General features: G+C 35.8%; 1 protein-coding gene across 1 annotated transcript in view; it reads right to left on the reverse strand.

Annotated features, from left to right (window-relative positions):
* The window catches only part of LOC150093573 (tetratricopeptide repeat protein 28-like), a 462,929-nt gene that overhangs the window by 113,821 nt on the left and 337,047 nt on the right, over positions 1–12,061 (reverse strand). The window contains exons 13-14 of the mRNA XM_090412721.1: positions 10,886–11,163; positions 10,365–10,605 (exon numbers count right to left, since the gene is read on the reverse strand). Of these exons, the coding sequence (XP_090268847.1) occupies positions 10,365–10,605; positions 10,886–11,163 (519 nt within the window). The remainder of the gene's footprint in view (positions 1–10,364; positions 10,606–10,885; positions 11,164–12,061) is intronic.

Genomic DNA, 12,061 nt, shown 5'->3' on the forward strand with positions numbered 1-12,061 from the left:
CCAGCAACTCTGCAAGGTCGAGAAGCTCATCCATCTCATTAAAAGTAAATAGTAACATAATTATATCATTTTATTTATTTGTTTAATAAAAATTAAAACAAAGTTTTAATTTTTATTATCCACAAAATTTAATTTTTTTATCTATATATCCGGCCTGGTTGGCCGACTCTCCAGCCAAAAGGCTGCAAGTTCGAATCCCGCCGTGGGCATGGATGTTTGTGATTGTCTGTGAAAATACTAGTGGTCGGTGGTAGACAGCGTTGGTGTAGATGATAATGATGATTGTACTTGTGGTTGGTGAAGACTGGGAGTTGTAGAGTAGGTGCCCTTCCTCGATGTGTCTTTGGACTACTTGGAGGTGTTATGTAATAATAATATCAACAAGCTTTATATGTTCATTGTGCATCACACAGTTTGAATTTGGCACTTGGAAATGCAATATCTGTGAAAAATAAGAAATTACATTGGCATAATTGAAAAGGTACACAATTTCTTCAATACCTCTAAAAGACAGGACGTCCTTGTTGTTTATAATATCTTTATTTAGCTTGCAAAAAATATTTGCGTACACCTTACCATTGTCTAAAATAATGCAAAAATCTGATAGTGATCTCTTAATTGCCCTAAATTTCGTTGATGATGTTGTGGCTCAATTAAATATCGTTCATGAAACACCAGATTCTTCATTTAAAGATATTTACGATGAAGCATGTATAAAAGCCAATAATTTTAATTTTGACATTAAAAAGCCAAGGACTTCATCAAAACAAACATTAAGGTATTTTGGAATTGGATAAAAATATTTTTAATGCAAATTCGTTGTATTAAAAATATTTTTATCCGTTCAACTTGTCCCCCCCCCCAAGATTAAATCCTGGGTGCACTACTGCCCTAAGGTTCAGTGCTAGGACAACTACTGTTTAATTTGTACATAAACTATATAGGAAATAACGAGAAAGGAAATATTCAGTTGTTCACTGATGACACAAAATTAAGTAGAGTAATAGTTAATCAAGGTTATGTGGAAAGTCTGCAGGACGATTTACGAGGGTGGTCTGAAAAGTTCTCGGCCTAACAATGAAACAACGAATTTATAATTTCAAAATTATTTTTATTTTTCAACATAATCTCCCTTAAGACTAATACATTTATTCCAGCAATGCTCTAGTGCCATTATCCCGTTCCTATAGTGGTTCTCAGTAAGATCTGCAAAATACTCCTTTACAGTTGCAATCACCTCTTGATTCGAAGAAAAACACTGACCAGCGAGGAAGAATTTTAGTTTTGGGAAGAGACAGAAGTCAGAGGGAGCCAAAGCTGGGGAATAAGGTGGATGTTCCAACAATTCATAGTGCAGATCTCTTAATTTTCCCATTGCGAAAACAATTTTGTGGGCAAGTCCTGATGAAAGATGATTTTTTTTTCTTCTGCAAACTGGGTCTTTTCTCATGAATTTTTTTGTCTAGTCTGGTTAAAAGATTGGAATAATATTCCCTGGTTATTGATACCCTTTCCAAGATAATTAATAAACAAAATGCCTTTAGCATCCCAAAACACCAATGCCATGACCTTTCCTGCTGATGGAACCGACTTTGTCTTCTTTGGCGCTGAACAACCAGCTTCTGTCCACTGTTTTGACTGCTGTTTGGATTCTGGTGTGTAATGGTGAAATTCAAGTCGCATCCATAATAATAAATCGATGCAAAAAATCAGTTTTATACTTGTTAAAATGCTCCAAGCACTGTTCAGATTTTCATGCGAGTGCATTTTTGATCTGCTGTGAGCAAGCGTGGCACCCTTCTTGTGCAAAACTTTTTCGTTTGCAATTCATTATGCCAAATATATCCTAGACATTCTTTTGAAATGCCTATAGTCTCAGCAATTTTACACACTTTGACTTGCCGGTCATCCAATACCATATCTTGCACTTGATCGATGATTTCTGGTGTTGTTACGCTTTTTGGACATCCTTCATGTGGATCATCTTCAAGTCTGGTACAGCCATGTTTAAACTCGGCAGCTCATTTCTTAATTGTCGAAAACGAAGGAGAAGAGTGCCCATAAACTTTTATGAACTTCGAATGAATTTCTTTTGGCATTAAACCTTCTTTTACAAAGAATTTATAACAGACGATACTCAATTTTATCCATTTGAAGGGATACAGACAACACTTTTGCTTCAGACAGCTGTATAAAACAAACTACTTGATAGAATGACTTGCAATTTCACATGGATGCTTATGACAGATGTACCAACTTAGTAAAAAAAATCTTGCCGATAGTGTTGCCATCTATGATAGAGGCCAAGAACTTTTCAGACCACCCTCATAAATAGGCTGTCATTATGGGTAAAAGATAATTGGTGTAAGTTTAATGTCGAGAAATGTAAAGTTATGCAGTTTGGGATAAATAGATTACAAGCTGTATACCACACTGATGGAACTGTACCCCAGGAAATAAATTTAACTCTCTGTCTACTAGGGTTGTAGACAGAGAGCTAAAGTTTAGAGGACATATTGCTAAGCAGCTCATAAGATTATTTGGCCAAGTAATCTTATGAAGAACACACTAACAATACAAATAATTAAGCCGTTATTCCTTGATACATCTACCTTTGAATTACTGTGCTCAGGTATAGTAGCAGGAACAAGATTCAAAGAAAAACTCCTATTATTTTTAAATAAAATTTATTCAACTGGTAACCTCCCAATAGAATAGAAAAAAGCAATTGTGATTCCTATCTTTAAAAAAAGGTAATAGAGATGACCCTATAAACTATAGAGGTATAAGCATACTAAATTCCTGTTACAAAATATATAGCAGAATTTTAAATAGCAAACTAATGAAATATACCAAAAACTTTATTTTAGAAGTACAGAATGAATCTAGAAAAGGACGATCACCTATAGACCTGGCCTTTTGCCTAAAATTAATAATAGAGAAAAGAAGAGAATACAATTTAGAAACACATATTGCATTTATTGACTTTGAAAAAGCATTTGACAAAGTTAAAAGAATCATTTTATTTAACATATTAAAAGAAAGACAAATACCAAATAATATCCTAAAAGCTATCATAAAAATATATGAAAATAATCAAATACAAATAAGATTAAATCATGAGCTATCATATATGAGAGAGATAAACCAAGGGGTGTGACAGGGATGTCCCCTCTCAGCAACTCTTTTTAATATTTACCTAAATGAAATAATAATAAAATGGAATAAAAATTTCCATCAAGGTATTAAACTTTCTCCTACTGTGAACTTAAACACTCTCCTTTTTGCCGACGACCAAATAATAATTACAAATTCTGAAGATAACTTACAGAAAGCTATTTTAGATCTAAATGAGATAGCTAAAGATTATGGTATGATAATATCAACAGAAAAATCAAAAACTATGGCCTTTAAAGGACAAGATCTAGCAAGAACTAAGATAGTAATAGATAACAAGATCTTAGAGCAGGTGAATTCATTTAACTACCTGGGATGTATGATCATATATGAAAACGAAAAAGATCTAAACGTAAAAATTGCAAAATATTTAAAAATAAAAGGTGTAATTAATTCTATATTTAAACCAAACCTAGTTCAAAAACAAACCAGACTAAAAGTATACAATACATTAGCCCTACCAGTCTTATTGTATGGAAGTGAAATCTGGACAATAATACAAAAAGAGAAACAAAGATTAATAATAGCAGAATGAAGTTTATGAGAAAAACTGCAAAGTATACCCTATCTGATCACAAAGAAATGAAGAAATTATGAAAGAATTAAACCAAGAACTAGTAATAGAAAAAATTAAAAAATATAAACATAAATGGATGGAACACGTTCAAAGAATGAAAATAGAAAGATTACCAAAACAAGCTTTAAAGTACAAGCCATTAGGAAAAAGAAAACAGGACGTTCTCTTAAACGATTCAACAATGACTTCTAAGGCCGGAACAGGCCACGCTTGGCTAAATCCTTGATATGCATGATGATGAGGTATAGTAGCCTTGGTTTCTTGGAGATGAGAAAGCAGTGGAGAAATTCAGGGGCAAGTGACCAAGAAGATAAGTGGTCTGTAGAATGTTCCTTATGAGGATAGATTGAGAGTGTGTAGATTGTCAAAGTTGGTTGATAGAAGAAAAAGAGGGGATATGATAGAAATATTTAAGTTACTTAAAGGGTTTCATAGGATTGATGCAAGGAAATGTTTCGGCATTTGGCTAGAAAGGCCACAACAAGAGGTCATCCCTGGAAGTTAAATAAAGGTGTGGTTAGTAGTGGTGTGAGGACTAGATTTTTTGCTTGGTGAATTGTAAATGAGTGGAATGGGTTGCCAGAGTCAGTTGTGAGCACTTTGTCTATTAATGGGTTCAAGGAGAGGTATGATAAGATTGTGTGGATAATTTGAGTCTCCTGCAATGAGTCTTTGGACTGCATGGAGGTGGCCATACAATAATGATAATAATAATACAGACATGTTAGACACATTTTCAGCACATTTAAAACAGCCAACATCCTAAAATATATTTTACAATAAAGAAAATTCATTCCACAATAAGGAAAAGAATCATAACTGTCTGCTCTTCCTAGATACCTTAGTAATATAACTTTCAAGTGGCTCATTATTTTTTTCTATTTACAGAAAACAAACGCACACTGGAAGATATTTACACAACCATGCCATCATCCAGTCCAACAATACACTAACACACAAAGCCAGGGCTAAGTGTTCCAATGATTAAATTCTTGCCACTGAACTCTCCTATCTTTGCCACAAATTTTTAGCCAATGATTACAACCTATATATAATATATAAAATACTAAATGTCCCTCCAATCCCCCACTCCTTTAATATCTAAGACTGCTGCAAAGGTCGCATCAGAAAAGATAGTCAGAGAGTGCGTAATAAATAAGCTCAATTCTACATTCAAAACACATATCAAACCACATCCTCTGTTGCATCCAGGAATATACAAAGTACCTTGTATCTGCAAATTGGCTTACTATACAGACAGATTTGTTGACATATGCTTCAGAGAACGAAAGAAATACATTTACTTACATTCCTATGGCTAGTTAAGAGTAATGCTTAGATATCCTATGTCACATGATTTTACCAAAAACTTTCATTTTAAGACCATCTCCAATAAGTTGGAGGTGGGCTTAAAATGGCTGTCTTTGAGAGTTTTGGTACAACTTCTTTTTCGATCCAACAGAGAATGACAATTAGAACTTTAGTTCTTTTCTTATCCCTGCTACAGTTTAAAATTTTTAACTGATAAATGACTGTCAATGCTTGTGTACAGTGACAAATTAGTCATACTCTGAAAATGCTGGTTATAAAACCAGTGACACATCAATAGTTAAATAAATATCTCAAGTCCTCTGGCATTATGCATTATATCACAAAACTTCAAACGAATAACTTTCAACACCTAAGCTTATTCACAAGTATGTTCTCTCAGACTAATTAATCTTTGTGAGATGGGCAGAGATATTTCTATTGTTTTTCTCCTGGAAAAAACCTACGCTTCCTTTGTCAAGTTCAGCAGTCCCGTATATCAGTAGCCGCTAGGTAGCAGAATGTAAAAACCAATCAAAACTGTTATACTGGCCATTATAATGGTAATATTATCATTGAAAGCAGCAGAACATATATCAGTCTATTAATGCAGATCAACAACTTCATGCATATAATGCACACAAACTTGTGTATATATATATATATTATTATTATTATTATTATTATTATTATTATTATTCAGGCCTCCAAGGAGTCAAAAGACTCGTCGAGGGAGGTCCTTCCTAAGACATAAAGTCTGTCAAGACTCATCGAGGGAAGGTCCACCCCCTGAGAAACACAAAGTCTATCATACCACTCTTTAAACTCACTGACCGTTCTCAATCCCACCACTCCATCAGGCAATGCATTCCACGGCTCAACCACCCTCCACACAAAGAAACCACTCCTTACCATCTTGCTCACAGTTTAGTTTTGTAACTTCCAGGGATGGCCTCTTGTCATCACTCCTTCCCGCTGTTCAACCAAGCGAAAGAACTCCCCAGTGTCAACCCTGTAACCACCTCTCAACAGTTTAAAAGTCTCAATCATATCACCTCTCCTTCTTCTATCCACCAAACTCTGCAGTCCACATTCTCTCAGCCGATCCTCATAACTATCCTTGTACAGTCCTGAAACCAATTTTGTCATCCGTCTTTGTATCCTTTCCACAGTTAATTTATCCCCTTCAAATCCTGGGGACCAAATCTGAGAACAATAGTCCAAGTGCGGTCTGATCAGAGACTTATACAACGGAATGATAACCATCTTATCTCTGCAGGTCAGTGTCCTTCTCATAGCAGCAATCCTCTGTGTTACCTTCATCACCTTTGCAATATGTGCCCTAAACTTCAGGTTTCTATCAATCATCAACCCCAGATCTCTTGTATCCCCTACTTCCTCCAGTATAACTCCTCCCATAGAGTATGCAGCATCCCATCGATGTTTCCCAAACCTCAAGACCTTACATTTTGCTGCATTAAACTGATACCCCAATCATCTGCCCATCTATCTAGCTTATTTAATTCCTCTTGCAGGGCTACCACATCTGCACTATTACTAATAATCCTTCCCAGCTTCGCATCATCCGCAAACAACTGAATATCCCCCTGCAATCCACTGGCTATATCATTGATATAAAGGTTAAACAATATAGGTCCTAGTACTGAGCCCTGTGGGACCCCACTTGTAACCCTCTGCCTCCTGGAAACTGCTTCACCATACACAACTCTCTGATACCTATCAGACAGCCAATCCTGAATCCAGTTGACCAATCTGACATCCAGACCCATGTGCTGCAACTTAAATATCAGCTTATCATGTGGCACCCTGTCAAATGCCTTCGCTAAGTCTAAGAAAATTGCAGTATATGCCTTTCCCTCATCTAATGTTCTTGTAACTTTATTATAAAAGGCTAGCATATTGCTAAAACAAGAGCGTCCTTTCACAAATCCATGTTGATTCTCACAGATAATATTACCCTCATCTGCCCAATGCTGTATATGGTCCCTCACTACTTTCTCCAAGATCTTAACAACTACTGATGACACACAGACTGGCCTATAATTAGACACTTCCAGTCTGTTACCACCCTTATGCAATGGCACTATCTTACCTTCCTTCCATTCCCTGGGCACCTTTGCCAAAGCCAGACTTTCATTGAAAAGCCACGTTAAAGGCACTGTCAATTCCCTAGCACATTCTCTCAAAACTCGTGGTGAAATACCATCCAGTCCCACAGCCTTTACTGACCCAGAGTACTCAGTATCTGAAACACACTCTCCTCCTGTACCTCCAGACCTCGAACCAGTTCTATCCCTCTAGCATTAAAACTGACTCCTCTAGGATGAAATACTCCAATAAAGTGTTCATTGAACAATTCCACTATGTCCTCTGCATCAGTCACTCTATTCCCATTTTTATCCCACAAAATCATTCTTCCACAGTCATTTCTCCTCCTACTGGCCACATAGCTAAAAAATTCCCTACGATTTTCTTTGGATCTTAGGGCCAATCTACTCTCATATTCCAGTTTCGCTTTCCTTACCACACTAGTCACTCTTCTGGCCTGTGTCTTATATTTCTCATGCATCTCTTCACCTGTCTCCTTATATCTCTTCCATAGCCTCTTTTTCACATGCAATTCCTGTTTAATATTGTTTGTCATCCACTTTACTCCAAATTGCATCCTCTTCTTCACTCGTGGTATACAACTTACCATTGCTGATAACAAATATTCTTTCACAATTTCCCACGCACTAGTGATATCCCAGCCTTCCAATTCCTCCCTCCATGAAACTTCCCGAAGTTGACGTCTAAGACTATTATAATCACCTGCCTTATAATTCCACATAAGTTCCCGTCTCTTTATACTCCTGCATGTCTATTCATTTTCCAAGTCAACACCATATGGTCACTCTCTCCAACTGGTGGGAGAGACGTCAACTCAGTTATTATCAACTCTTCTGATGCTATAACCAAATCCAAAACTTTTGAACCTCTTGTTCCCTCTGTTGCATGTTGCCTAAGACATTTGTCCCTCAAGAATTCCAGAAATTCCATTCCCCTATTGCTACATGCATCTTCCTCTCTCCAATTTATACTACTGAAGTTAAAATCTCCCATAACAATCATTCTTTTTGCACTTGCCAAACTTAGCTGTCTATATATATATATATATATATATATATATATATATATATATACACACAAGTGTTAAGATATATATATCTTAACACTTGCCTTGCTTTTCAGATGGTTCACTATCTTTTTCTATTTATAGAAAGTCAACACACACTTGAAGATGTCTACATAACCAAACACATCATCATTCAGCCCAATGGAATTCTCAAAACACAAAACTCATAGAGTTAGGGTTATTTGTTCTAGTGATTCAGTACTTGCCACAGAACTCAACTATCTTAACTGCACTTTTTTGATCCAATGGCTACAACTTCTTTAATTTTCTTCAAATTTAGAGGACTACAAAAGAGACAGAATACTACATGCACCTCCCCCCCCCTCACTTCCCCTTCTCCAAACACACAAGAGCACAAAACCATTATTCCTATATCATACAGCTGAGGTACATCAGAGAAGAAGACAGCCAAAGTACTAATAAAATATAACCTTCACACCACAATGAAACCATACATGAAATTAGCAACACTGATCAGTTCTCCTAAGGATAACATTCTCTAACATATCCTGGAGTGTATGTGCCCTGCAATTGTAACTTGGTCAACTATGGAAAAACAGGAAGATTGGTCAACATCTGCCTTGGAAACAGGAAATACATTTTCTACCATTATTATCGTATGTCTGGACTTGCAGACCATCTTTGGACAGACACCCTTTAACACAAGATTAGATAGAAGAAAACCAATATGCCACATAGAAGTTATTACAGGTCAGCAAGACCAATTTTAGTTGTTATCAATGGCTATGAAGCATTCTCCTAACCTTAACAAGCATGGCTGCATTCCTACCTTCTTGATTTATGGAAGGTAGGAATATTTACTACATGGTAAATATACCATGGTAAATAGACGAGTGACCAAGATGATAGCAGGTCTGTGGAATGAATAGGTTGAGGATTTGTGGGTTGCAGAAATTGGACGATAGGCGAAGGAGGGGTGATATGATTGAGACATTCAAATTACAGAAGGATTTTTATAAGATTGATCCAGAAGATATTTTTGAAAATATGACTGGTGGTGGGAGGACTAGGGGCCATGCATGGAAGCTGGGCAAGAGCGTGGTTGACAAGGGTGTTAGCGCTAGGTTTTTTACTTGGAGAGTGGTGAATGAGTGGAATAAGCTTCCAGAGTCTGTTGTGGGTGCTACGATCGTGAATGAGTTCAAGGCAAGGTATGATAGATACTGTGTGAATGTTGAATAGTTGTTCCAGACATGATGTTAGGGCCTACCTCGATTAGTCTGTCGACTCCTTGGAGTTTCCCGGAACAACAATAATAATAATAATAATAATGGTAAAGTATTTTACCCATACTTTACCATGTAGGCATTTCTTATTCCTATAGTGTTTTATGTCTGTATATTTGCATAATCTTCTGGCATGTTTACCTGTTCTGAGGGGAAAAAAAATCTGAGTTTCCAGGAGAAAAGACCCCTCCATTTCCATATGAGCTAACTCGCCATTTGATTGAAAGTATCTGATAAAGGTTCTTCATATCACAGATGGCATGTGAACCCAGGTCTTTCCAGCCAAAGGGCTCATTTAAACGAACTGATCTATGAAGGCTCATGGCTGCATTAATCTGCCAAAAATTTGGAAGACAGTTATATCATAAAAACAACTTGAACATGACACTGTAATAACTTATTTTCTTCAAATTTAGAGAACACTAAACGAGGACTTTAGATCTTTTGTCCATTACAATTTGAATTATTTCACCTACTCACTGTCACATTTAAACTGCAACAAGTAGTCATGATCTGAGGATGCTGGTTTGAAATCCAGTGAAATATATAAGTTAGTCAATGAACATATTTTCATAATTTGATGTTCTTGTGTTGTAATACTGCTAAAATTATTTATGAATAATGTCTATCACCTAAGACTGTCAACAAGATATATATAGCATATTTTTGTTGTTATTTTATTTGCATCCCTTTACATGTTATATACCAGTAAGGTAGGTGAATAGGTGGAGTTGAGCATACCTCTAGTATAATCCTAAATAAATGACAATATGGATAATGACATTAATGCAATCATTTTTCAAAGTAAATCTTATTTCACCTAAATTAATATAGTTAAGTGAAACTGAAATGAAAGTACCTTTATTTGGTATTATAAGCCATGTATAAAGATAACCAGCAGCTATACTATAATACACAACAGCAGCCTTTTGCCTGTTGATTATTTCAACGATTTGATCTATATTGGCAGGCGTAAAGGTTGATACACCATGAATGTTAGTGGTTTGGCGTTCTAATAGTAAATCTACAAATGCTCTTGTACGTCCTCTTTCAGCAACCACCAGTGCTTCCTGGTGACGATCCAGAATGACTAGAACTCGCTAACAAAAAAGAAGGTAAAACAATTAATTCAAGATTGTTATGCTTTAACAATCTGTATTTGCACTACAAGAAGGAAAAACATCTCCAGAATGTTTATTTTTACAGCAAAAAATAAACATTCTTTTAATGAATTTGGCATAAGAAAGAGATCGCTTTTATAAAATATAGAATCTTATTTTAACTGACATGCTTTTGAAGAAAATTTTTTATTATTTTTTCACTACTTAAAATAGCTTTAAAAAAATGTATATTTTATAGAGATGAAAGCAGGTAACAAACCTGAAGAGCCTGGTATGAAGCAGTCTGTAGATCAAATAATGACAGTTTATAATCACTAGTTCCCCGAGCTTCTCTTCTTATACTTTCAAAGAGATCTGCAGCCCGATAAAGTTGTTGTTGAGCCCCTTCCAAATCCCCATTACCCCAAAGGGCTAATCCTAAACGGTGCCTAATTCTCGCTTCATCTTCACGGCGTCCTAACTGTTCAGCTATCTGGAGTCCTTGCTGAAGATAAGTTACAGCCTGTGAAGTATTTCCTAATGCATGATGGACCCTTCCTATACAAATATAATAGAATTCTAGCAAATCTGGATAAAAAAAGTATATTGAATAGTCAATTAGATGGCAAGCACTGTTCATATTTTACACTGTTCAAATAAAAGTTCATTACAATGAACTATTACAAATGTCCTAACTTCTCAACAAGTTATGTGTATATTTGCACTACAAGAAGGAAAAACATCTCCATAACAAAGTATCATCATATGCCAGCTGAGCACATTGTACAACTAAGTAGTGCCAAAATTATAAAATTTTAGAATTAATACAGCTTCAAAAGTTTGATTTCTGTTAATTTATTAAATAATAAGGATTTTTATCTAATATTCATTATAAACATGTATGCGTGCATGTTTATAATGAATAACACACACACACACACACACACACACACAGAGAATAATGAATAACACACAGAGATAGAGAGAGAGAGAGAGAGATGCTTATATGATTTTAACTGGAATAAGGCAAGCACAGAATAAACTCTGGTTATTTATTAACTATACAATTTTGTCATAATTACATGGGACTTCTTCAGGTGCGAGAGGAATATCATGAAGCAAATTTACGAAGTAAAAGATTAGAATAGTGAAAAACCATACAGCATTATGCAAGATTCAGATAATACAAACACCACATGGAATTCTAATCAATAAACTGCAGCATGGGGATGGATATAGGGCTGGTGAGATGGATAAGAGGGTGGTTGATGGAGAGATATTAGAGAGTAGTTTATTCAGGAGTAGAGTTCAAAAGAAGACCTGTGACTAGTGGTGTGCCACAGGGTTCTGTTCTTGGACTACTGCTATTTAATTTGTTCACTAACGATATAGGAAAGGATCTGAGAGGAACTGTTCATTTATTTGTCGCTGATGCAAAGTTGGGTAGAGCAATAGT

This window comes from Typopeltis vanoorti, chromosome 23 (genome assembly GCF_054136105.1).
Source record: "Typopeltis vanoorti isolate ZY-2024b chromosome 23, IOZ_Tvanoo_1.0, whole genome shotgun sequence".
Classification (NCBI taxonomy): domain Eukaryota; kingdom Metazoa; phylum Arthropoda; class Arachnida; order Uropygi; family Thelyphonidae; genus Typopeltis; species Typopeltis vanoorti.